The sequence below is a fragment of the Drosophila eugracilis genome, unplaced genomic scaffold (assembly GCF_018153835.1).
Source record: "Drosophila eugracilis isolate 14026-0451.02 unplaced genomic scaffold, ASM1815383v1 contig_440, whole genome shotgun sequence".
NCBI classification, from domain to species: Eukaryota; Metazoa; Arthropoda; class Insecta; order Diptera; family Drosophilidae; genus Drosophila; species Drosophila eugracilis.
The window spans coordinates 1,937,079-1,963,851 of NW_024573306.1; the positions used below are offsets into that span (position 1 = coordinate 1,937,079).

The 26,773-nt window shown below is 39.0% G+C and overlaps 4 protein-coding genes across 5 annotated transcripts; all 4 read right to left on the bottom strand.

Moving 5' to 3' along the window:
- Window positions 1–1,496: 1,496 nt before the first annotated feature.
- Window positions 1,497–3,201, bottom strand: LOC121529662 (mitochondrial dicarboxylate carrier). The gene is made up of 2 exons (XM_041818983.1): window positions 2,558–3,201; window positions 1,497–2,129 (listed from the first exon to the last, which is right to left on the bottom strand). The coding sequence occupies exons 1-2, from the start codon at window positions 2,983–2,985 to the stop codon at window positions 1,640–1,642; spliced, it is 918 nt and encodes a 305-aa protein (XP_041674917.1). The 5' UTR covers window positions 2,986–3,201; the 3' UTR covers window positions 1,497–1,639.
- Window positions 3,161–3,697, bottom strand: LOC108117060. Of its 2 annotated transcripts, none has more exons than XM_041818984.1 (3): window positions 3,588–3,697; window positions 3,330–3,546; window positions 3,161–3,277 (listed from the first exon to the last, which is right to left on the bottom strand). In XM_041818984.1, exons 2-3 carry the CDS (start codon window positions 3,483–3,485, stop codon window positions 3,239–3,241), a joined length of 195 nt encoding a protein of 64 aa, XP_041674918.1. In that variant the 5' UTR covers window positions 3,486–3,546; window positions 3,588–3,697; the 3' UTR covers window positions 3,161–3,238. The 2 variants fall into 2 exon arrangements, with proteins under 2 accessions (XP_041674918.1, XP_017084721.2); XM_017229232.2 differs by having other exon boundaries at window positions 3,330–3,535; window positions 3,588–3,684.
- Window positions 3,698–4,911: 1,214 nt separating this feature from the next.
- On the bottom strand, window positions 4,912–5,268 carry LOC108117080 (metallothionein-2). The gene is made up of 2 exons (XM_017229253.2): window positions 5,180–5,268; window positions 4,912–5,116 (listed from the first exon to the last, which is right to left on the bottom strand). Exons 1-2 carry the CDS (start codon window positions 5,202–5,204, stop codon window positions 5,010–5,012), a joined length of 132 nt encoding a protein of 43 aa, XP_017084742.2. The 5' UTR covers window positions 5,205–5,268; the 3' UTR covers window positions 4,912–5,009.
- A 992-nt stretch (window positions 5,269–6,260) lies between these two features.
- LOC108117323 (sialin) lies at window positions 6,261–11,406 on the bottom strand. Its single transcript, XM_017229694.2, has 6 exons — window positions 11,270–11,406; window positions 9,118–9,199; window positions 8,192–8,495; window positions 7,244–7,784; window positions 6,847–7,123; window positions 6,261–6,772 (listed from the first exon to the last, which is right to left on the bottom strand). The coding sequence occupies exons 2-6, from the start codon at window positions 9,174–9,176 to the stop codon at window positions 6,445–6,447; spliced, it is 1,509 nt and encodes a 502-aa protein (XP_017085183.1). The 5' UTR covers window positions 9,177–9,199; window positions 11,270–11,406; the 3' UTR covers window positions 6,261–6,444.
- Window positions 11,407–26,773: the final 15,367 nt, after the last annotated feature.

Sequence of the window (26,773 nt, forward strand, 5' to 3'; positions counted from 1 at the left end):
TCAGATGCTGCGCAAGCACATGGGGGAAATTTGCATAAATTTTGCGCAACCAAATGGCACTTTTATTATGTACTTCGGTTGGGCATCAAATCGTTGTCATAAAGTTTTGAGAGGCGCTACTGCGCCAAAGACAACGTGAAGCGGTTAATTTAACAACAGCTGTCTTAAAACATAATTTTACTGCACTTGAAAATAATTAAAAAGCTTCTTTAATGTTGATTAACTTTGACAGGTGTTTAAAGCAGTGTTTTTAAAGAAATTGACGTAGTTTTTTGGTTCAAGCTCTTATAGAGATTTCATCCATTAAGGTTCACTATATATTCATTATATTTATTTATTTAAACATTTACTGTAAAGTAAAAAAGGAAATCGTTTTCAATGACCAATAAAATAACAATTAAATTTCTTTTGTTTTCACATGTACATGGCATAATCATTAGTTTTATGACCATTGATGCTTAAATGGTTTACCCTTCAAAAACAATTAAACCGACACAGAACCCGTTTAAATGTTTATTAACTACCAAAAGGCAGGCCATAAAATCTTTTCCAAACCTCACAATTAATTTTGACCATGGAAAATGACACTGCAACCCATGAATTTCCGATTAAATTCAATTTCCACATCAGCTTTCAACTTTAATGCCCGTTCTCACATATTTATCAACTGCTATTGAATACAACGCATGTGCATTGGCCGGTGAAATTAAATTCTTTTTCATATTTATTATTATTTATTATAATTTCCGCAGGTACTCACACACGAGCAAGCTGCTTATTCTGAGAAGCTTTGGGACGCATTGAATTTTTAATGTTACCGAAAATGTAATTAACTTTGAAGCAGCATCTTGCCTCGGGTAAAAAAAGAGCTGAAAAGTTACGTCACATTTTGTCCAGCAACTTAAACACTTCGTTTAGAACATTGAAAGCTCGTTGGCTGGCATCAATATTGCATGGCAGACGATGGCATCGATAAAAGCTGGAGTGCCATTTGCTCACCTTGAGTCTTGTGTCCGGCACACGGGGCGTATGATTGTTTTCCCGTGTCAGGAGAACGTGTGTATCTCTACTTTCGCTTTCCCCCACTCACTTTCGCTTCTATTTTCTCTATGTTTCCCCCATTTCTCGTGTAGCCTGTTAATGGCTTTAATGCGATTACACGACATCAGCTTTCTCTCTCTCTTTTGACTTCCTTGGTGAAATGCGAGTTGCGAGTTCCTTTGCCACACGGCAGCTTCATTAGCTTTAAAGGCCATTAAAGCATTCATCTGGGTAATGGAGTACCTTACCTCATAAAGCATTCATTCAGTGTAAGCCGCCAGCCCAAACAAAACTGGGCCAAAATAAAAGGAAGTGAATCGTGAAAGCGAAATAAAAAGCTGGGCAAAAAGTTTGGCCCAAAGAAAATGCAAATTGCAAATTCGAGATTTAATTTCGTTGGCAAGCATTCTATTATATACTGAAGATAATTTTAGCACGACATAAACTGATTATGATCTTTGGAAAGTATTTATATTCGTCAGGAATCAATCAAATGATGTTCATAAATAAAATATTACATAGATAGAGATTTAGACAACACAATAACTTATAAAACATTAAAAAGCCCACTAAAGATTTGGAGCACAATGGCATATGATTAGTCGTCATCGGTATCGTCGTATCGATAAAATGCACCTGTTTTCTTTGGTTCCGGCAGATAACCAAAATGGGTTCTCAGAAACTCTAGGCCAACGAACAATAACACCGTATGTGGCAATAATCGGGTTAGAGAGGGCATATAACCCTTGTAGAAAGCCAATGGTCCCTCCTTCGATGTCTTAACGAACACATCTGCAACTCCGGAATATATACCAGGCGCAGCATTCATTCGCCGAGTCTTTACCACATCAATCGGCTGCGTTAGAGTGGTGGCCACAACCGCCGAGATTATCGATGCCGTAATGTAGGTGATCATATTCTCCGACATTCCCATTTTGATCAACTGGAATCGGCTCTGCTCGTAAAACGCGATCTGTCCCACATTCATGAACATTCCTCGGAGGGCGATCATCGAGGAGCCGTTGAAAAGGCTGCGCCATCCTTCCTCTCGGGTGATGCGCACCAGTCCATCGATGGCGTGTTTGTAGCTAAAATAAAAGAATTAGTGTTAGATAATGTTGTAACCGCAAAGGAATAAATAAAAAAAATATAACCTAAATAGGTTTTATAGGAAAGCCAAGGGGTTAAACAAAACTGGTTTTTAAAAGCGTAACATACTCATTTCGTTTGTAAGATTTTTGATTGAAAGAAGTAGAAGAGTTATAGTTATAATATATTTCGAATCAATAAAGATTCCAAAGACAAAACGTTGTAAGTAAAACTCTGATAACTAATTTGATTAATGATTTTGCTAGTACATTATGCTTGCTTATTTGCAACTTTCTATCCGCGTGTTAATATAAAAAAGGAGGACATGGCTAAATCGATTTGTCTGTTGATCCTGATCAAGAAATTATATACTTAAAGGAAATGCTTCTTGCTAGGAATAAGCGGTATAAATACAAACATCACTTACTTTCGCCTTGTCTCTGGCGGCAGCTTGACATCATTTTGCAAACGAACGTTGATAAGATCCGCGGGAGCGCCCACATAACCGCCAATTCCACCGGAAACCGCAGCCAAGAAAGATTTGCGAGCCATTGTGCTGGTGTCCATCATATCAGATCCCACTGTATAAATCCCAAAACGAGACAACGTGTAGGTGTATTGACGCAGCAACGAGGCCGATATGCCATTGTACAAGGCGAATACACCCTGTTCCTTGACAATCTTTTTAGTTGTCGCCATCAACGACAACTTTTCCGCCTGCGTCTGGATAAGCACCTTCATCAAATCAATTGGATGTGTTATACAAGCGGCCATGGAACTGGCCAATCCACCAAAATACCAACGGGCAACGCGCCGTTGGTTATAGGACATCAATCCAGCCCTTTTGATAGACATTTTGCCGGTTTATGTATGTTAACTGTTAACACTTAATTTTGGTCAGCTTTATAGCACAGGATGATAGTTTATGTTGTATATGTACGAGAGACTGATATATAAATAAAACAATGTATATGGCAAGATGATTTGGAAGTAGTGAACTTAAAGGCAGTGGTAGTGTGATTACTATGAAATTTTTGACTCAAAAATTAAACCGAATACAAAGGCATGTTTTGAATTTTAAGCCAAGGTTTTTGGATAACTATAACTATTAAATATAGTAAAAATTGGGTCTTCCCTTCGACAAATCCTGTAAAAACCAATTAATAATCAACCAAAAATGAAGCAATAATATTACTCACTCCCAATCTACATAACAGCATAATTGCTAGAATGCCTCCGACAACAATTACAAAGTCCAAAACCTGATGTCTATTCTCTGCATTCATCGTATTAAAATACAGGTATAAGAGAAAAGGGCATGCAAATAGGCAAACATTTAACAATATCATCATCATTGTGAGCTTGAAGGCTCTGAAGGTCTTGTTCTCATCATTATTTGCATTATCTGGATACAGTCTTCTTTTTATTAATGTTTTACAAAGGGTTTAACATCTTACCTGTCTCAACTAACGTGTTTGTCTCGCGTAAGACCATTCTCAGCAAACTCAACTTCCATGCTCAAATTGCGTTTCAAGTCTTGTTCCATTTTAGTAATTTAAATAGTTTTTGTATTTGTAAATGACATCCAATGCAATGTAACTTTGTAACACAATAACTTAAAAATATCCAAAACAATATTTAGCTTTCCTTTTTTGGTATTTTATTTTATAACTTCTTTTTAGGCTACAATTTATTCAAATTTGTTGTAATTTTTTCTGCACAATTTCCATTCCAACTACTCCCAGCTTAAGAGCGTTTTCTTGTCACATTATTCACACCTGATTAGCCAAAAGACTGCGGCTCACTTCCGGTCAGGAACAAAGCAAAATAAAACAAAGCGTCCTAGGCACGCAACAAAGCCCTCGGAGAAACGCCTCAATCACGCACCTCTGATTATGCTAATGGATCTGAACTGAACCACTGTTGTTTCATAAATATTTTGACAGCTCAAGCACCGGAAACGGATGCCTAAAATTGTCCGCAAGTGCCTGTATTTTAATTGGTCATTTGGTTTTGACAGCTGGAAGCTCAGGCCTAGCCACTCTGAATGCTCGAAGCGCAACCGCTCTTTAAACAGAGGCGGTGGTGGTGTTGTGAAACTGAATGGCTATTAAATAAATAAACCTGGTCAGGAAAGTTATTATTTAGCCGATATAGAAAACACATCAATTCAGTTGGCAGACCATTAAAGTTGAGCTAACGTTGGGGTTTTCCCCCAATGGCCGGTCTAGACACTTTTTGAGTGCAATAAAATTTTGCGAAAAACACTTTTTGGAGTTATTGCCTCAAAAGCAAAATACATTTTATGCCCGAGGAATCGAAAATGGGTTATATTTCAACGAATGAAATGAAATTTCTGCCATTGGCATATTGAACAGAGTCCACTCCGCAAGATAAAAGCGGCTAAATAATTTGGTTTCAGTTCGATGACCATGCAAATTGAATGTTATTTCGGTTTACGTTCCGTTTAGGCTACAAATTCAACGGACTTTCAATTCGCTAACCATCAAAATCACCACTGATGGATTGGATTTTAATTCCGGTGCAGATGTCAGCGAGTGTACAAATATTTGCCATCCCGGCCAAATTGTCGCAATGCGTTGCATTTGTTTATTTTTCGTGTAATTCCATTTTGCGGTTTGCTTAACTGAAATGCCAACTCACGTTTATTATTTTACCATAATTGGGTTTTAGCTGCCAAATACCAAAAATATAATTATCAGATTGTCCAATAAGGGAACGACCGGAAAAAAAAAAGTTAACTATGCAAACTTTAAAATGTCCAAAATCTTCATAAACTTTATTTATATAGCGGCCAACTCGTTAGGGTGAGTTAAGCCTTAGTTTAGAAGTTATATACATAGTTTAGTTCGGTTTCTTCATTTGTTGCTGCAACATTGGTCCTTGGGTCCATTCTTACAGACGCACTGGCAATCCTTGTTGCAGGCACAATTGTCTCCGCACTTCTGACTCGAGCACTGGCAGTCTGTGTGGAAATTGAGAGCGCTTGTCAATTATTTGGCTTCTGCTGTTTCTCTGTATCACTTACTTGTTCCACAACCCTTGCAAACCATTTTGTTGGTATGTATCTCTTGGACTTTGACTTGGCTAAGACAAACAGAATTTCACTTGCTAGCTAGTTGGCTATTCAACTGATGATGACCCATTGCAGCAACGTCTGCCCATTTTATACCCATTTCGAAGGGAATTGCCTCGTACTCGAACGAGTGCAAAATTGCACAAATCCAAAACAAATTTGTTTGTTTGACCCGCCTTATCACGGCGTGTGCAAGCCGGGGGCGAGTGATTCGCAATTTATCAGACTATAGGCCAGGCAATTCTTTTTGCGCACGCGATTCCTAACCAGCTCACTGCACACGACCTTCCCGTCAGCTTATCAGCTGGCCACCGTTGCGTATTCGTTGCGTATACGCCCTGTATCATGACTCAACAGACAGCCCAGAAGCACACAAAGAAAATTTAAAAACAAGCATTGGCAGTTAAAACGTTATTGGCGCTTTACTGAATAGAAACTAAATCTATGTTATGATAAATCAAATTCTTCTTAAATTTTTATATTCGCTATAGTCTTGCATTTCAGTAAAGCTTTACAAAAAAAAGGAAACACAAAGTAACAAAGCAGCATTAAAACTGAAAGGTAAAAATAAAATAAAAATGATTAAAATGTTAGGTAAATATAACAAAAAATAGTTGGGTAAAAAATTGCCCATAAACTTCTTTAAACAATCAAGTATAAAATGTATTAAAATTTATTTCAAATAACAAAATGTGTTCCTCATTTTAAATAATCATTTTTTTAAATAAAAAATTAATAATTTGTTGTTATATATTTGTTAAAAAAGAATTTTATATAATACATGTTTTTTACTATTTTATTACTATTTTTACAGTTATTATAAAGCCATTAAAAAAAAAGTTAACGAAAATGTTACAAAATTTTAAATTCTTTTGATAGTGCTATGTTACAATTTAACAGTAGCTGTTAGGGGAGAAAAGTAATTAAGCGTAGCATGCTTTTAGACCGAATAATAACGTCACTTAGCCGAGAACGTAACCAACAAACAACACCCTGCATACCTTGCGGGGCAGTAATAAAAAGATCCCAAAAATACTTGTAATAAAATGCCTTGTTTATTCGGAAAAACACTCGTAGCGAGTGTCGAGAAAGACTAAAGGATTAACATACATAAATATAGACACAATGGTGCGCATATCGCTAGCATCACAAAAACGTAACAACGACAAATACTAGAGCACAAAATTCATGATGTGATGACGCCAAACGAAAAACGCTTAGTCCTTCAATTCGGCGGCTGTGTTAACAAACCCGGTAGTTTGGGTCAACTGCAGTTGGGCCTTCTCCTCAGCCTCCTGTGCCTTCTGTTCGGGCGTTTTGGCCCATTCCTGTAGTTCACCGGAGCAATAGAACCAGTAGATGACGCAGCCGATGAGGTAAATGCCCGCCGAAATAAAGAAGATGATGCGCCACTCTTCGCTCGTCTGGTTGGTGACCACGTAACCCGTCAGTAGGGGACTGACGATGCCCGGAATGGTAGCGAACGTGTTGCCAATACCCATCAGCACACTAGCATGCTGGGGAGCAATATCCAGGTGATTAACCCTGTAAATGAAGTACCCACATGAATACCACATCCCGTAGAGATTTTCTCTGCCCTAGAGCACAAAAAAACTCACGCAAATCCAGACCAGGCAAAGGCACCCAGACCCACGGCAATGGTCAGACTCACTACCGACCACGTGGGATCCAGCAAATACGCCGTCAGCATCATGAACACAGTCTGGGACAGGAAGGCTCCACAGTTGAAGTTTCGCCTCACCTGAGTGGTCGTCCAAATACCCTTCACCTGGAGCCAATCAGCCAAATAGCCGGACACGGCCAGCAGGATGCCCATGGCCAGGTAAGGCACTGCCGAAAGGATGCCTGTTTTGCCCAGGTCAAAGTTAAGGGTATCTTAAAAGAAAAGGGGTGAAGGTTATTAGTGAGTGAATTAGATTTTACACTTTTAGAATATTTAGCGAATTGTTATTAAAACAACTTTTATTTTAGAAGAAAATGTCCTTTAAAACTTACCCCTAAGGAAGCTGGGCAACTGGGTGAGCAAGGTGTAGAAGCCCCAGTTCTCTGAGAAGTGCGAGGCCATGATGGCATAGAAAGGCATCGACGTGAAGATGGCCCTCCATGGGTGCTTGATGTGCTTGGTTCCCACATAGCCAATGGACTTTTGTATGTATTCGCACTCCTCCTTCGAGCAGAAGCGATCCAGCTCGGGTCCAGCCTTAACAAAAATGAGCCACGTGATGTACCAGATAACGCCAATAGTACCAAATACGTAGAACACGCTTTGCCATCCATATTTAGTGGCCAAAAATCCAGAGCATGGCATCGCCACTACAGTTCCTGCATAATTTCCAGCAAATGCTATCGAAGCCATTCGGGATCTTTCCAAGGGTGGTGACCACCGGGCCCACACCGCATGGATTCCGGGGAAGGTTACGCCCTCGAAGAAGCCCTCAATGATGCGGACGGCCAGGAACATCTCCAAACTGTGTGAGGCAGCCAACGGGGTGAGCAACGTCAGAATGGCAGTGCTACCAATGCCAGTTCCAAAGACCTAGAAATTCAATAAAAAATTTTTGGAAAAGCATAAATAATTATTTTCCAGAAGAAAAAATACCTTTAATGAAGCAACTTTTATAATTTAAACATCACAAAATAGTTGTAAATTGGTTTAAGTTGTTAAATTACTATTATTTAACGCTAGCTTAAAAAAGTTTTAATCGAGTTTGGAACTTTAAATTTAAATTGTATTTTAATGTACCCTTAATTCGATTAATAACGTCCACTATTTAGACTAACCACTGTAATTCGAAAGCAATTTGTTTAGATAATTATTACCTATAAAAACGCTCTTAATATAAAACAGTTTTTGCTACAAATGTAAATATACAAAAATCAAATTTATCTTCTTTGAGAAAAACCCAGTGATTACTTCATAAGTACACATTTTATTCTACTTACAAGGTTGCCACCGATCTTGGTGCCAATGTAGCCGCCGAGGAACTGGGTCAGGATGTAACCATAGAAGAAAGAGCTGAGGATCAAGCCCTTCTGCTTGGAGTCCCAGGGAAAGTCCTGGACATAGGACACATTTCCATCGGCATCGAACACTGTTCGATTCTCAGTCATAGCCACAATGGCCACCGAAAGGTTGACCCGCAAAGAGTAGACATTGAAGAATCCGAAGAAGGCCAAGAGAACCACAATGTAGCGCTGTTTACGCCAGAATCGCCAGGTGAGTGGTTCACTCTCCGTGAGTTCGTTGCTGAAAAGTTTATTAAAAATTTGTTTATAGTCAGCAGGGTTCTTCGATGGAGAAAGAGAGTTATGCAAATGAGGAGCCGGCAGGTTACTTTCCCTTTCGGCTGCCAATAATTTGCTGCAGGCAGTTTCGCTTAACTTGGTTTGGTTTTTTAGTCTTTTCAGTATAGCCCCGGAACCAGTTTGGAAGTTGTGTTATTGACTGGTTTATTCAACCCATATCGCCCCAGGGCACCGAGGAGTCTATCTACTTTATAAGCTTTAAATACGACAAATGCAAAAATCTATATGAATGTAACTAAAAATAATAAATCAAAAAATTTAAGAAATTGGTATAGAATCATTCCGATAAAACTTTAATATTTATTTAATCTTAATAATTTTCTTATTGAATTTTTTATATTATTCATATCTTTCACTTAAATAATTATATTTTATAGTATATTTAAAAAGCATTTCACTTATAAAAATGATTATCTAAACTTGTTTTTAAAGGTGTTTTAACTTTTTTATTAAAACTTAAAGAACCCTCTGTTACCTAAACACATTTGGCTTTCATTTCTTGCAGCCTTAAGTTATGCGGAACCGATTAGAAGTTATTAGATTGCCTTGTGGAATGTACTCACTTGTTGTGGTGCACCTGGTCCAGGTGTTTGCCGTTCTTCGGGGACTCCAAGTCGGTCATTGTGCCAGCCGATCAACGTGAGCCTGAAATACATTTAATTTGTTTATACAATACACCAATTGTAAGGCCCGGCAACCCATGTGCGTGCTGGCGATTCATTAAACTCGAATTTAAGCTGATTGACCCAGCGAAACACAAGTGCAGCCAAGTCGATGATGAGACCGCCCTTACACACAAAAGCGTGTTATAATTCCGCGATTTGTTAGAACTCAAATAGCACCCTAGCTATAGATATATATACACTATATATTTGGATATATTTATAGCTGGGGATCTGTTGCGTGCCGGTCGTGTAATTGCCATTGACACTGAACGAGAAGCAAACATTTTGCTAAGCAATTTGTGGCCCACTAATGCGGAAACATAATACGGCAGAAGATTTGAGATTCGAGATGAGAATAGAATCTCAGTCTGAGGCTGGGCATCCGCCGCACGGGAACGCATCTTAACTCAATTATCCATTTAGCCTATTAAGCGAATGGTTCGCCAATTGTGGCACGCGAATTAGCGCGAACACAGAACCATACTCTCACTCTGGATGCCATAATCTAATAATTGTAGCGTAAGTGAGCCAAGTCTGGCCGAGTTGATTCGCTTTGATTTGCAAATTGCACGAATTTTCGGCACTGCCAACACGCGCTGCTTTTGAATGTCATTTCAAATTGAAGCAATTGCACAGCACGCACGTGTTGAAAGCCAGTCCCTGCTCTCTGCAATCAGTGAAAGTACTAGTTACTACACTTAGAAAAATTATCACACTATTCTAACAACAATGTTACTTTTAATAGTTTGATTGTAATCATTAGAATCAAGTCGTTATTTCTCCTTGAACAGCTTTAATAAAAATGAGAAAAAAGAAAAACAAATCTCAAGTTTATATTTAAAGGAGAAGCTACTCATAGAGCCTTTAGAAATAAACAGTTTATAAATTACTAATAATAATGATAGTAATAAGAAAACAAGAAAAAGGGTGAGATGCAAAAAAGATAACTTGGCTTATTATAAAAACAAAAATATTACAAAATCTTCTTCTTAAATCTTGATAAATTTACATCTAAAATTAGTAATAGCTTTTTGTTAGGTGTAAATGTGCTTTTACTAACTACAGATAACTGCTTATCATTATAGTTTTATGACAACTACCGTGCAATCACCTGTCGTAAAACAAAGGAAAGTATTCCTCAAAAAAGTTTTCCGTGCTATCAAATATTTCCACAAGTTGTATCATAAAACAATTTGGCGGTCGGGTTAAAAAACACTAATTGATATTTAATAGACTTATTTCGGACGGCTATACTTTAAACTTTTGTTTATGCTCCCCAGATTAGTGATCATAAAACGATATATATAGCCTGGTCGTGGTCTTTTATTACCACATGGTTATCTTCAGCGACTGCAAAATTTCATTTTTCCTACGCAGAATAACAAGAAAGCCTGCTGAGATTTTTGTTTTATGGAGTGCCATTTTGGGTATCATAAATTCCAGCCTCAGCTGATAGGTTCGCCTGGGGCAAACCTTTTCGACATCTCCATAAGAAACCTGTTGCCCCTGATAAGTAGCAGCTCAGCAAAAAATATATTTACTTTTTTAGCTTTAAATAAGATAGAGAGCAGGAGTCGGAAAAAGCAAGACACGTGATTACAAATAACAAATCTAATTTGTCATGCAAGTCTGATAAAAACAAAATAAAACTTCAGATTTGAGGGGAAAAGTTTTCAAAAAACCTTGACAACGGCAAATGAACTTCCATTTTATCAATTTTTGCTAACAGAAAAATTCAAGCCACGATATTAGCAACCTAAATCGTAATAAAAATCTATAACAAATATATAAATGTTATACAAAAGTCACCTAAAAACACTTGCAATTTACAAGAAGCACTTTTGCGACAGCTGCACCCAACGAAAAGGCGGCAAAATGTCTTTAATTAAAACTTCATCGAAGGCAGTTGAGCAAACAGTTGGTTCAATATACACCAGCACACACATTTCGAACACACGAACACTTTGTAAAAACTGAAGATACTTTTCAAACTGAGTCACAAACTTTTATGCAAGGCGAAAAACGAGAGTAAAAGTTCGAAAAAACGCACCGATGAAAGTTGAGACTTTATCCAAAACTGCTTGGTCTGATCTCGATCGATCGATCCGTTCAACAGCACTGCTTGCCGCAATTTTTGTAAATAGGGGGCGTTGGCCAGGTGGGCAGGCAGGTGTGAAGTCGCCGATGGCTGGCAGCGGACTGAAATATCCAGCAGCTTTCGATTTAGCAGCTCAACTCGGCTGCGCCGGCAGCTCGATCAAATCAGCTGAGGTTTTTTTTATTTTCGGGAGCGGGAGCTGGGATTTCCATCCCACATCATCGTACATCGTTCATCTCTCATCGCGTTCAGTTAACTTCAATTGAGGCACTGGTACTGCCAGGTAATAAAACCGGAGCTAAATCGATAAAGAGGCAGGAACCTTGATTATGTGATTAGGCCGCCAGCGCTGATAGTGATCGGCATAAAGCTTATCGTTTGATTAGTCCATATATGTGGCGCTTGTAAAGATAAATTGTTGCGGCAATTTAAGAGTCCAACAAACAATACGCAGCCAGCTTTTCTGCTGCTTAATTGAATCTGCCAGATTTGCAGTTAATTTCGGTAGCCAATCTTAGCACAAAGGGAAAAATAAGTGAAAAATAAGGTTTCATTTCCTTAAAATGTATCAAAGAAAATTCTGGAAATAACTAAGTTAACGAGATGTATTACGATTTGAGCGCCATGTTCTAGTGTTATTACAATTTGATTGAAGGTAATTTTAGTTATTCTAAGTTATATTCTAAGTAGGTTTTGTCTTTCTTTTATAAAATAGCCTTACTTGGCTTCTTTGATACTTTGCATAAAGCCAAGTTAGTAAAAAGTCCAATGACTTTAACACATTTTTTGGGGGCAGAACTCCTACGACTTAAACTCTGTTCTGCTAAATTTACCCTTTTTTTGTTCTCATAATTAGTCAATCATGTTTAAAAAATCTGGTTATTTCTATCGAAATGAATCAATAACTTAATTAACACATTTAATTGATTGAATTAGCTGCTTTTGTCGCAGTCCATAAATTAGCAAACATAATTGATTCTATTTCGACATATTAAAACGCATTTTTTAAGAAGTGGGAGAATACAAATTAATTGTATTTTTTAACCCCTTCCTAGAACTCAAATATTATATTTAAATTTTTTTTTTAATTTTCTCTTATTTAACTATAAAATTAAACCACAATGCAGTAAACAAATGGGTGGCAAAAACAAATTAGCATGCAGCTGACCGCAGAAATTAACAGTTAGCCATCGAGCACGACAATTCTGGGGCCTACGCCTTAACTAATGTCGTCTATTTTGGTTGGCAAGTGTGAATTGTTTGTGAATTGCCTGCAAACAAACAAGTTGCATAAATATCCAGTTCAAAGTGGTTTATTATATTATCCTAAGATATCCATTTGATATGATTTTCATATTGCCACTAATTACTGGCGTCAAGCGATGCCAATTCGAGTACTTATTGGGTATTAATGGGGTATTTTGGACTAATCGTATGACTCTGGAAGTTAACAGCGGCAAGCAGTGCGATTAACAGATGAAAGCAGGTGGCCTTTATCGGCTCTGCTTGACCCATTAAGTATACATAACGTATACGCCTTGTTGGCTCAAAATAATTGCCGTTATTTGTTTGCAATATTTTCAAGAAAAAACATAACAATATGCGAAAAAATACCAGAAAATATGGTAACAAAAACATGTTACACAGAGAATAAGTTTGTATAAACTAAGTCATTAAAAAAAAAAGTAAATTATCAGAAAACCAACAAATAATGTTAAGAATTATATTTCGAAAAATATATATATTTATTTTTTGAATAAAATTAGTGCCTCGTACTTGCACTTTCCATTTAAATATCCCCATTTTCTCTGTGTACCAATCGAAATATTGCATAGTTGCGAATTGAAGTTAAGCCTTCTGCTGTGCGTTTTTTCGGGCACGGACATATCATAAACAATTGCCGCAGTCACACGTGCTGCTGTACAAATAAACAAAGTGTGGCAGCTCAATTTACATGCTGCGAGCGGTTGCAGCACGTGACAAAAACACTGCAACATCCCGATGGTGCCCCGAATATTGGGTAAAACAAAACAATGGAGAACGCAACTATAACAGCAACATGTGGACATGTTGAATTAAAAAAAGGAAGGGGTAAGAAAAATAACCAGAATTGATTGCTCGAATGACAACTGCCGTTGCCTGTCGGCACCAAAATGCATTTTCCCCCGAAGGATATGTGTACTGCAATTAATTGATTTTTGGACTCCACCCATTCTCAAATTCCATGTGCGGCTTAAATGTGCGCCAAGGGCGATAATTTCACACCTCATTGCAAATCGAATCCATGTCGTGTTCTCACGAAATTCGCTTTAAAAGAAAGGGGGCTCGGATAAAAATATGGAGGCCAAAGACTAGGTTATGCAATCCATCTGCAAATCAGAGCCTGCATTAAGAGGGAAAAAACTGAAATGGTTACAAAATGGTTTTGAAGCTAACAAAAAATCTGTATTAAATGCCAACCATTTGCTAAGGGATTTGCGCTTATTTTTCACAGCTCCTCGGACCAGGTGTCGAATTTGCTGCTCGGCAAGCGCTTTTGCATTCGGTTGCTCCATTGTTTGCCCCTTTGTGTTTGTGCTCGCTGCTCTGCCAAATTGCATTTTAATTGTGCGCTCAAAGCAAACGCAGCTAAGTGCAAACAATTTCAGCTGAATGCGCGACAAACAAAACCAGAAAATTGCTCGGCAATGCTTTAAGCGGGCTTTTCTCTACCAATTCGCATTTTACATTCCGAATTCGCTACACCTTCAAGCCGAAAATAATCAAAAAAAAAAACAAAAATGCGAACGAAAAACGTTCCAATGCAAATTTGTCTTTTGACTTTGACTACGTGAGCCTTTAATGGTTTTTCTGCTAGTAACTTTAGTAGAAAACTCGAAACTTTTCAACTTCCTGGGCCGTCCCCTTTGATTTCGAGTTGACAAAAGTTCGCAGCGAGTTGAGCGCATATTACAAAGGCCCCTCGTTCTCGGACACAGAGGCTAGGGTGGATGGGTTGAGTTTTCTTTTCCTATTCCCTGGATTCAGGATCCAGAAACCGGGGAGTCTTGTGCGCCATTGCGCTTTTTACCTACTTGAAATGCAGCAGCTGGTGTCCTAGCAGCATCTAGCAGAACTACTAAAAGCACAAGCCCTAAACCTCTTCGATTCCCAGTAGCCAGCAGTTGGACATTTCATTTTCATTCCATTTGGACACACGTAATTCCCCGAAGGTTAACGCAACTCCACTCTCTGCTCAATGCCGAAGCTGTTTAAATATTTCAGCTGGCTGCATAGCCAAACTTTGTCTAATTGCCAACCAGATAGCGCCGTGAAGTAGGCTACGACGGAAGCAGGTCACCAGTCAAGGATTCACCTCGAGCTTTAATCGACCAATTCGAAGGGAAGCTGATTGAGTAAATTAGAATAAATTAAGGACACCACACTGTTGTCTCAGATAATTTTGGTCTCTATTAAAACGTTAGAAATATAAGGATACCTTTAAAGCTTATGTATTTGAATAATATTTGATATATAGAATTTGAATTTTAATCATCTTTGAATGTTTTAGATTTAATATATAATTTGCTTAAGGTCCTGAAATCATTTAATTAACTTTTATTGATATATATTAAAATGTTTTTATTAAAATACAAATCTAAATAAAATAAACTATCATTAAACAAATCTGGTTATTTTCCTCATGTTAACTAATATAAAATTTGAAAATTACGCTGCCTTAATTCAGCTTTTAAGAGCCCTGAGCAGACGTCAAAGGCCAAAGGTCATAATCATTTAAAATCATGCATTTGCATCCCTGTTTTAATGTCATTTGATATGTCCACCAGCTGAAAGCTTTTTAATGACCATAATTTAGCTGCAGCAGCTACTGTAGCTTTTGCACGAAGAACACGCATCCTGGGTCAAGGATACGCGTACATACATATGTTAGCTATACATATATAGGAGACGAGTATACAGCCGGGGCCAAAGGACGGGGGATAACCTTGCGCATAATTAAGCTACACGAGCACGCAGCAACCGCAAAAGCAGCATCAGCAGAGACATCCGCATGGTTAATCATACGCCACGTTGGCTACGAAGACTTTGAAAAATTTATTCAGCAAGAGCCGAAAAGCCTTTCAGCACTAACAAGCAGGCGCAACGACGACCGGCAATGGCAACGGCAAATATTGTGACAATAGCGAAAACAAAAAAGTGGGATGGAGCAGGATGGCAGGATGGCAGCCCGCTTGTGTAAATATAGAATTTTATAATAACAAAGCACGTCGCAGGTGCAATTAGTGTGCAAATAAGCGTTTATTTGCCTTGCCAGACAGACAGACAGACAGGACAGGCAGGTCTTAGAGAAAGTAGAGGGTGGAAGAACACATAACAGGGAGATATGCCATATAACTGACCTCGTTTGCACCCCCTGCGAAAATTAGAATTCAATTCGGTTCAAGCAGCATTGTCACCGAGGGAGTCGTATTCAAGAAAATTGCCCAAGATTATGTCAAGTGAAATTTGCTGGGCCATAAATCAAGCAACGCTTACAACCGAACAACAAGCAGCATTTACTGCATGCAGCATCTATTGCAGCTACTGATGCAATTGCAGCAACAGCAAAAGCACCAGCTCAGCTCACTCAGAGGCGGCTAAACAACATTACTCAAGGCACTGAGGACACGAGGACATGCAACATCCAACACACGCCACACGAGGCAGGACAAACAAGAAAACTAAACCCTGACCAGTTGGGGACTTGCTATTTGCTCACATGCAAAGTGCACTGACACTCGCACAACCAACCTCTCTATCCACCCTCTCACACCCAACACACACACAACGCACACACACGGTGCTCAGGAGCAGACTCAATTGACTGCGAGATGGCAACAACGTTTTTATTCTCTCTGTACCTCTTTTGCCTGCCTCTAAGTCCCCTTTCCTTTACACAGGAAAAAATATTCAGAAAATGAAACATATTTGAGACCTTCAGAGTTTTGAAATCATATAAAACTTAACTGAAAGAACCTTCCTTGCAGTTTTAACACAAGGCCAAATGGTCCTTACCCCATTAACAAGCTTAGGTGCATTCGTTTACCAATCACTCAAACATTTTATATCAGCACTTAAAGTTCTTAACAGTTTTCTCCCAGTGTTGTCACCAAGACCGCCCGGGGCCACAACCTGTCCTGGCATGGTACCGCCCTGCTCTCTGGCTCCCTGACTGCCCCACCCACCTGTGTGACAGTTGGCAGCTGCCTAAAAACTTGCCGAGAAATTTCCAGTGCCCTGGGATTTGATGGCAATCGCAGCAATTTGGCCAGCCTGCCATTCTGGCCAAATGGAAATTAAAATGTTTTTAACCCCGGCTGTGTGAAATTGATTGCGGAGCTGGGAGCTGCGAACTGGGAGCTTGGATTTTCAAGCCCAAGAGCTGACCCAACTGCCACGCCCTCCGAGATTCCGTGCCACACTTTTTCTACTTACTGCGGTCGATCATACATATTTGCATGCTGCGGGCAGAAGTTCCCCCAGGCAAGCGGCAAACTGTGCTAAAATGTTATTAGCGCTTAATTAGTGCACAACTTTTGCCATCACCCAGATACTCGACTCGACTCGACCACAAAGGCAAGGTGAACTCGCTCACTGGCTGAACTTTCGCTGCAGCTTTGTGTGGCAAAGTTTTAATAATGTTCTGCTAAAATGAATTAATGCGTTTTACCATCAGACTAACTGAAGCAAGAGGCGAGAGCTCCTCGAATGAGGAGCGGATGATCCGGTCTAAGAAGCGATGAGAACGGCTTATAACCGGCACTCCAGATGAGTAACAAGGAAAAAAACCAACTTAGAACATATAGAAGGGAAAAAGTGCAAAATGCTGGACACAAAAGTGGCTGGCAACAAATTCATTAAACATTCAGGACATCGCTTCTGGGACAGAAGGGAGAAGAGAACACTGGACAATAGTCGGGCTCGTGAAAGGGGTCAACAAACCTGACAGTTAGACAGAATGTTTCCAACTGAAGTTCATGAATATCTCATGCATTTCGAATGTAGGAAATGCTAACAGAAGCAACTCCCAAAGAGATCCCATCAATGCAGGCCTCTCAAAGAGCTTTTGGTCATATCACTCATACGCACTGTGGCCGCTTAAATATAAGCAATATCTGTAATAACCCTCGTCTGCATGCCAATAAGTGGAGGATCTTAAATATTCCACGACAATCCCTACACTCATTTAATTAAAAATAAATATGGTGCACATGCTTGCTGGCTAATTAAATTGGGACTCCAAAAAGCTGAGCCACCAAGAGAACCGCGTCAATTTATCGCATGTGCACATGGGGCTATCAACGAAAATTTAATGGACTGCCTCTGCCACAGGCTATGACATGGCCTTTACGAGCGCATTACGAGCCTTTATGGTTGCACTGCAAACGAATACGAGTTTGTATATATGTCAAACATCGAGAAGAACAAACAGCAAACGACTCAATTCCAAGTGCGGCACTAAACGCTTAATTAAATTGCATTTGTCACTAAATCGAAATTGAATTTTCAAAGTAAATGAATCTGAATTCAATGCTTGCCTACAATTTATGCACACGTTACCCATTGGGTAGGTAGGCAGGCAGGCCTTATTTACAGCTGACCTCCCACGTCCTGCCACACAAATATCTAATTTATGGACAGCCTCCTGCCGCCCGGAAAGGTTGGCTATAAATGGAAGCAACCCAGACATCGCACAGCAGGCATCCTGTTTGCATACAAATACACCCTCACTTCTCGAACAGGTGCAAAAATACAAACACATGTACATACTTCCCAGGTGCTCGTGTGCTATTTAAAGCGAATATATCGCATCTGGCGTTACGCCTCAATAAGTTTTCAATGAACACTTTGAAACTATTTTTATAGCGTTTAACGTTTACACCTATGCAAATCAATGTGCCTGATTTAAAAGCTTCAATTTATATGGACACGGTTGTTTGTGTAAGACGATTTCAGATGATCTATGGTGGTTTGTGATTTAAAGCTTCGGAATTTTTAAGAAGCTGCTTCGGGGTAATATGCTTTCCTTATTTTTAAAAGGAAATGGGTAACTGACGTAAAATGTCATTTAAAATATTCAAAAGTTTCATTGTTTCAGAAATAAGAAGAGCTTAAGGAAGCTTAAATAAACCTTTTTCTGGGTTAAAGCAGAGTATTTCTAACAATAATAATTTAATGTTTAAAAGTCTCATATTTTTATATTCATTAAGTAGGAGGGTCAACGAATATTTTACAGCATACTTTTAGACATAAAAATTTTCAAAATCTTGAATTTTTTGGATAATTTTTTAATACCCATTTCTCTTCAAAATTGTTAATATCGATGTAGCAAGGTATGTTTTCTGAACCTCACAGCATAAGCCTAGGCATAAAAGTTAAACCGACAGCATGTTTTCAAATGCCTGTCTTGCTAAAGTAACATAAACATTGCGTATACGCCGCAGTGTCCTTCCGGACTCTCTTTTATCCACTCATTGGCTAGCTTTTCCTTACTCGCTCTTACTAGAGAAGTTCCGCAGTATCCGCTCATGCGCTTTTCCAAATATTCTCCTCACTGCGGATAATTTTGCAGCACGTGTTTTTGTTTACCTTCTGCATTGTTGTGCCCAGCGCTTCCGCATGAACGTCATTGACTTGCCACCGCTGTTGGACTTTTTTTTCTATTTTGTTTGTTTTTTTTTCTATTTTTTTTCGTTTAGGGTAACCCAGCTTGGTGCGTGGTGAGCTGCACCGCAGATTCTGCGACTCAAGTGGATCATCCTGCTCCTCGTCATCCTGCTGTTATTTTGGCTGCTTGCGGTGAGCGTTGAGGGTGCTCGTCCCATCCAAGTTCGCTTTGCACATTTGTGCTCAGCTGTGAGGACCCTTGAGCAGTTGCAGCTCTTGGCCAGGAGGTCCAATCCCTCTGTCAGTGGCACATCTTCATACTCCATCCACACACACAAACACACATACACACACCAACACCTGCACTTTGGGTTCTCTAGATGTAAGGGGGCAGTCAAGTGGGCGAAATTTTGGGTAAATAATGCATGCGCATCGCACGACGTGGAGAAATGGATTTGCATAATTCACTTCAGATTTGTTCGCTGACCCAACTTCTGGCAACTGCTGACAAATGCAGTTTGTTTTGGATTATGGTAAAAGATCTGCTGAAAATAACTCAAGGTTACACAAAGCCCAATTAAAGGTTAATAACGTTTTGTGACAGTTCTCTAAAAATATATTTATATATTATGAATGTGACCCTAAATACGTTAATTAATATTTAAATATATTGCCCTTTATATGTACAAATTTTACCTAACAAAGCAGCTCATAAATAGATTTTCTACTTTATTTTTCTACAATGTCTCTGTTGGAAAACTTTGTCTTAAGTAAGTTTACGAATATGTAAATTCTTACCCTTTTTAAAGAAACAAGTGTATTTTCTAGAGAACATTATTTTATGATGTAAAATTATACTGAATAAATTTAAAAGCCCTTAAACTCTAATAATTTTCCTTTCAATAAACTCCAAGTACCCCGCACTTGCTCATGACCAAGTCCTTGAACTTTTTTATTACGAAGAAAAGCCGGAAAATAGATAAATAACTTTTAAGGCAAGTTGCGTAAGTCAGTTCGTTATTTCCTATATAACAAAAGACATTAAAAAATTTCCCCCTCGACCAGCTGCTCAACTTGCAATGGGTTAGAAGACAAAAAAAGCACACTGAAAACTTAATTATCTACCAACGACCATAAATGTTTTTACTACCACGCCCCCGATTCCTAGGCTCCTCTTGAACTGGTATATGTGTGTGTGTGCCGCCTTTGGCGCTTGCACAGAAAGCATAAAATTTATTGGTTGTGAAATTTACAAAGAGGAAAAAATAAAATGAAAACGATTTCAGGCTGGCAAAATTATTGCAAGTTTGCATGCATTATGCCCCCTGAAGTTGCAGTTGTTGTCTGTTCTCTCTGGATTCGAGACTTTTCTGCTCGGTCGGCCAGTTGGTTTATGTTTATGCATAATCCGCACCTGGTGCTAAAGAAACTGAATCCTTTCGAGCTGGCTGTCTCATGTGGAAAATTCATTTTCATCCTATGCAATTTGGTAGCTTGTTTTTTTTTTTTTTTGGTTGTGTTCTCTTCCCTTATTCCTGGGGTTTCTGGGGCTGTCGTTCTGTTGACACGATTCTGGGGCAGGACTCTCAGCCCCTGTAATTACATAGCTGGCGGTCAGTCGACTTTACCGCAACTCTATTAATTTTGCACCGCATAGAAACCCAGTAAAATATACATTTTTAAACTGAAAATTAAAGGCGTGCAGTTGGGTGGTTTGATCTACATTTAACTTTTGACTATGAGAATTTTATGAATGAATTTGAACCTGCTTAATTATTCCATTTTGGGGCGAGTTTATTTTCGACACGCGCGTTTTTACGCGGCAATTGAAATTTTTAATAGGAAAATGCGTGGGCGCGTCCACAATCCGCAGTCGACTGTGCCGAGAGATGAGCTCTCCTGGGGCTCAAGCCGCCTCGCTTTGTGGCATTCTAATTACAAAAACAGCGAGAGAGTGAGAGAGAGAAAAAAGCCTCCCCGTTTTCTAATGAAATTAAAAAAGTCCACAAATAGAAATATAATAAAATAGAGTTGCCGGGTTGCCGGGTATCCTAGTTGCCGGGCATAGAGCTGAAAACCCGGTCGAGTGACCTCAGAATGGGTCGATGTTTTTGCCTAATTAATTGCCATTTGCGGTCGGCTCTAATTGCAATTAGTTGCCTTTAATTATAATTAGTTTGATTTCACTATTTAGATTATTCAACTGCGGTTACCGCAATGATTAAGTAATTAACAATTATTTGTATTTTAATTATGTCACGCCTCGGCCGAAAACCGAATGCCCAACCCAATGAATATAGTTATTTAGATTATATATATACAAACTCATATATATCTATATTAAGCCAGGCCAAAAGGTCATGAGACCATGGGCCAAAGAGCATTGTGTACGCTGTCAAAGCCAATTAATCCGACTAATCGAGTCGAAGGGCATGCACAGTTTGCAGAACCAATTCCCATGCAAAGCGTATTTCAACATTTTTCTAATTAAATAAAAGCCTCGCCGGACTGACATGAAATTCGGAATGTGATCTGCAAACAAACGAAATTTAATTTCAATTTGTCAAAGCCACACAAACTGGCACTCCACACATTCGTCCACCTAGATCCCTGCCAGGACATTAGAATTTATCACATGAAATATAATTCGTTCAAGTAAAACGCTTTCCCATTTCAGGGGAAATGGGGAAATGGGAAATGGGAATTGGATTGGATTGGATTTAGTTGGGGGTTGAGTATGGGTTCTTTTTTTTTTTGGGGGTGGGGGGAGGTGGACAAAAATGGGTTATGTCCAACGACCATTTATAAAATATGTATGGCCCATAGATTTATATTGTATACGACGATTATAATGCAAATGCCCAAAAACATTTTTGACAGCTCTCAAAAATGTTTTCCCCCAAATAGCAAATGCAAAAGAGCAGCCAGGGAATGAAATATTTATGTGTTAAATCCTTTTGCGGTGTGACGCAGAACAATAAATAATAAAATCACTAACTGGTTTCGCCATGTCCAAGTCGCAAGTGTCACCCACCATCGGGATCTGCATGCATAGCCACGACCACATCCTCATCCTCCTCATCCACATCCACATACACATCGATGGTGTCCTGGGAGACGCTTACCTAAATCATAGTCGAGCGAAAAGCTTTTGCCATAAACCCCGAACATATTGACAGACTCGCACTCGCTTTGATAGCTATATCCGCTCGACGGGGGCTATTGAGGGGGTGGGGATCACTAGGGGTACGGAGTGCTTCTGGTTGGGCGGTGCATGGAGGGGTGGCTGGGGAAATCAGCAGCGGCGACAAAGTGAATCGAGCTCACGCAGCAGCACACAGATACCGTCATCCACATATATCCCATATACTATATATGGTTATAATACGCTGTGAACTGGAACGTGTCGATTGGTTCCTTGGTGGTTTTTGCCGTTTTCCTACACTTAGCAAAAAATTAATTACTTGAGAGTGTGCAGTACGTGTGTGTGCACTACAAGCACAATATTCACAAACTGTAATGTTGAAATCAACACATACTGTAGTCGTTTTATAAGAGAGTATGTGCAAAGTTGATGGATATAATAAATGTATATAAAAATATCTAACTTTATATTTATTAAAATATATTAAACATCAGTAACATTTTTAGTCTGTTTACTTCGCCTTTTTAAATAGAAAGACAAAAGCTAAGTTAGATTTCATAATGAAACAATTTTTATTTAAAATATTTTTCGTTTTCTGTGTAATACGAAAGCAAACACCGAGCATTTGAATCAATCCAGAAACTTTTATTAAATATTCTCAACAGCTTTGAATCAGTTTTGAGTGGTCGTAGGTTTTATTCCATTCGCACATTCACCTTGTGGCATTCCATTTATTACGCATACGCAGCGTGGTGTAGTCCTTTGGCTAAAAGTCGACAGAATACCCGCAGTTTTCAGTTTTTTTGGCATATTTACCTAGGAGCACTTATTAATAATTCATGGAGGAGACAAAAAACGGAGCAGAAGTCCGCCAAACAAACCCATAAAGCTTCAATTATTTGCACTCTAATTGCAGAGCATTTTACTATGCAGCCGTGTATTCCTATTTTTTTTTTTGATATCTCAGGGCTTTGGCAGTGGGAAAAGAATTGAAAACTGCCCGTTTGCAATTAAAGTGGCAATCCCATGGATATATATATACATATATGTATATATAGGAACCCCTGGGTGAAATGCTCGCGGCTCCATTAAAGTTTTCGACGTCGCTTAGCTTTCGGTTAGCTGAGAACTCGTTGCTGGGGCAAAACTTTTGATAATAGCACAGCAGCTGAGCGGTAGTTGATTGTCTATATGTGGGGTATATATGCTGGTATATATTTATGTATGTGTACCATCTAAGCCATGTGGGTCGCTGGTGTGGGAGAATCAAGTCAATGAAGCCAAAACAAATATAGGGAAAAGTTTTCCAATTTTCGATTGCCAATTGTGGGGGATTCTTTTTTATGTGTGTGTGTTTGTGGAACTCGCTGGGGGAATTCGAGAAAGTTTCTATGCCATTTGGATACGTGTGCTTGTGTCCATTTTGCTCTCGATTTCTGCACCCCTACACAACCCCCCTTAGCCACTCAATTATGGCTTGGGAACATGCAAAATAATTTCAAAATAATTCTCGCAATTTTATTTAATTGATTGGGGTTTCGCCATGTGTGGTTAAGTAAATGTTAAGAAATATTATTATTTAATCGCATTTGCTTTGTGACCCACTTAATGCCTGACAACACACAAAATAATTGTCTTAATTCGGTTAATTGAGACCTTCGTTTGGATTTCAGCTTTGTTTGGCCAAGTAAATGCTGGAAAAAAATATTTTATTTTATTTCGCCTTATTCAAATTATTTTGCTCCAGCTTTAACTTTCGCCTTTGACGGCAAACTTTTGCTTTTATACTACAACTAGCGCCGAAAGTTTTTCCTAACGCAATGCAGCAAAGTTTTTCCACTTCAAGTGCAAGCGACCCGGCAGGGCGCAACCACCTTTCCAACCAACCAACTACCCACCCACCATTTTTCCATGACAATACAAAAGTTGTACAAGTTTTCACTTGCCACACGGAGAGAAACCCTCGGCGACAAAGACTAGTTGACTAAGTTGGTGTCTTGATGTCCATTTTATTTGCAGCAACTGTGCAATTATTTATGCGGCAGTCAGTGCTTATACCATATATAGTTTGCACGATGGCATATGGGCATTCTACTACTCCATGCCACATTCCATATTGCTCATGCAACGATGTCGGCGGCGGCACTTTAAACTTGCCATAAGTGTTTGAAATGCGCTCGTTGCATTTATTATTGAGTGGCTTTGTCGCCTGGCAGACAGGCGAACGATGCACCCAGATGCCGGGATTATGTTTCACTGGATATGCCACACCCCCATGCTTAGCAACGTGGAGCAACTATTTGAATGCAGGGCCAGAGCGATTTTGGCGCAATTCCCCATCACGTTGCCCGTAGCATACTTATCCGGGCATCGCCAGCAGCCACGAGAAGTTGTAAATGCATATTTTATATTTTCATTTCATTGAAACCAGCACGTAGCCAGTTGGTCCAACAGTCTAGCAATTTCATAGATTTGAATTCAACCCGCCGGCAAATAATTGACACTACTTTTAATTAAGTTTTTAGATACCAAGTGTCAAGAGCTTTGTTGCCAATTTGTTTAGTTTTTAGTTTTCTTTTAAGTAGATAAATCATTTAATATTATATGTACAGATATTGTGTTATCCCTCGTTTAAAGGGCTTACAAAGTTATTTTCTAAAGCTTTAAGCATACAAGGAACTCAGTTCATGTAAGTAACTTTATTATATTATGATATAAAATGTTAGCATTCAATGCTAAAAAAAAGTTTGGAGTAATTTTAGAATTGCTACAAAAGCCAAAATTTTCTGTTTTTTTAATGGTCGAACTCACTTTATGTTTGCAATTGAAAACAGAATGCTTATACAGGCTTTCTACAAACGTTCAACTCTCGAAAAGCCTTTCCATGTTCGCACATGAGACAACGACATCTCCAATTGCAGGCAGCGGTACATGCATTTTTCATTTGGTTCCAGCCGCAGAGAGGCATTTTCAGCGGCGCATAAAGACCAAAAATAAAGTTTGTACTTTTTACATTATTTAGTGTGACTGGCAAATAAATGAACATCATTTGCTCTCCGCGAAAACGACGCCGAAGACGACCACGCAATAAACTTACTCGAACTGCGGGCCTATCAAACAAAAGTCGCTCTGCGATTTGCATTTTCCATATGGATTTTGATATACTTTTACGTTGTGTCTTCGACAAGAGTAGCTATATAAAGCCGCCGGCGAAGAGTGCTGAGCATAAGTTTGTATTTACGCTCCGGTTGTCGCGCAGATATTGCACTTTATAAATCATCTGGGGGGTAAAAAGCCCGACGGGCACATGAAAGTAGACGAAAAATGTTCCCTTCGCCGTAACAAATATCCCTGTAAAGGGCGATGGCTCTAAAAAGAAATTGTTACTTAGGTAACTCAACGATGCCGCCGGTTTGTTTGCACTTTCGTGTAAAGTTTATTGGAATTTTTAATGGACTTGAATGGTTTTTTCCTTCCTTTTCCCCAAAATTAGGTAAACATCCTGGATAAGTTTTCCTTACCTACATACTAAGCAGGTTTTAGAGAGTAGAGTACAAAGAAGCCAGCTCGTTTCTTTCTAGGACACTTTTCCTGCTTCCTGCTCATTTGGCATGGACATTGTGCTTTTGTCCCTCCAGTTTGATTTGGTCTCACAAGTGCCTTTCTATTTGGTTGATCTACTTTTTGCCATGGCTGATTCGCTTTTTACTGCCTAGCATTTGGTTTGTTTTTGGCCGCTGCCACTGTCGCCGCCATTGTTGTTGATACGGGCCAAATTGCATCCTGTGGACTCCTGGCTTATCCTGTGGAAATTTTCTCGAGTACGTGATGCATGCTGTTTCCCAGCCACTGATTAGAGTGAGGATTTGGAGACACTGAAGAGTTCAATTTTCCATTCGCAGAGGAGCCGTAGAATCGACTCACCCAATATGCGACCACATCCCGGTATATGCAAATGGACTTCGTGGCCGGGATTTGTATGCAGGATAGAGATTTGAGGATTCAGATTACGAACAGCAAATCCACTCCGATGTGTTGTCTCAACGTGCTGGCTGTTTCGCTGGCAATTAAATAACTACATATAAGTTTTTTCTAAAAAAATTGTCACAAGTGCCTCATGATATCACTTCACTGCATTGCACTAAATTTATAAATACTTTAAGATGGAAGTTATGCAACTCCCTATACTAACTGCTTTTAACTAGCTCTTACAACAAATCCATTTTACTGAACTTATTAGTTTATATCTTAACTTTTAATAACCTTTCAATAGGCAACTGCTTACACTTATAATCTTTATAATAATCACTGAACAACCCCTAATATTAAAAGAACATTTGTCTCTAATAATACTTATTACCAACTGATATTCTACTATACTACTATGCTATTATTTTCCTTTAAAATAATGTTTTTAAGCTTATAGAGTACCAACCTTCTAGATACAATTCATAACCTATATAAATAAATTGTTATTCTGAGTGCTTGACCTTTATATTTACCCACCCAATCAACAGCTTGAGCTTTTGGATTCCGGGGCGTATACTTGTCTTGATTAATTTATGACATTATCATCCGGCATTGGGCAACCAAGTCACGTCATTGTTTCCAACCACATTAGAGTAGTTCGCACTGATTTAATTTCCGCCCGGCTGTCCTCAAGA

What these genes read in the sequence shown, in the direction of transcription:
- LOC121529662 (XM_041818983.1), bottom strand. Translation starts at nt 2,985, where the DNA reads ATGTCTATCAAAAGGGCTGGATTGATGTCCTATAACCAACGGCGCGTT. An exon ending in CCGCCAGAGACAAGGCGAAA is followed by an intron (nt 2,130 to 2,557) that starts GTAAGTGATGTT and finishes CTTTTATTTTAG; the next exon opens with CTACAAACACGCCATCGATG.
- LOC108117060 (XM_017229232.2), bottom strand. Translation starts at nt 3,624, where the DNA reads ATGGTCTTACGCGAGACAAACACGTTAGTTGAGACAG. An exon ending in AAACACGTTAGTTGAGACAG is followed by an intron (nt 3,536 to 3,587) that starts GTAAGATGTTAA and finishes GACTGTATCCAG; the next exon opens with ATAATGCAAATAATGATGAG. An exon ending in TGCTGTTATGTAGATTGGGA is followed by an intron (nt 3,278 to 3,329) that starts GTGAGTAATATT and finishes TGGTTTTTACAG; the next exon opens with GATTTGTCGAAGGGAAGACC.
- LOC108117080 (XM_017229253.2), bottom strand. Translation starts at nt 5,204, where the DNA reads ATGGTTTGCAAGGGTTGTGGAACAA. An exon ending in TTGCAAGGGTTGTGGAACAA is followed by an intron (nt 5,117 to 5,179) that starts GTAAGTGATACA and finishes ATTTCCACACAG; the next exon opens with ACTGCCAGTGCTCGAGTCAG.
- LOC108117323 (XM_017229694.2), bottom strand. Translation starts at nt 9,176, where the DNA reads ATGACCGACTTGGAGTCCCCGAAGAACGGCAAACACCTGGACCAGGTG. An exon ending in CCAAGATCGGTGGCAACCTT is followed by an intron (nt 7,785 to 8,191) that starts GTAAGTAGAATA and finishes TTGAATTTCTAG; the next exon opens with GTCTTTGGAACTGGCATTGG. An exon ending in GTTGCCCAGCTTCCTTAGGG is followed by an intron (nt 7,124 to 7,243) that starts GTAAGTTTTAAA and finishes TTTTCTTTTAAG; the next exon opens with ATACCCTTAACTTTGACCTG.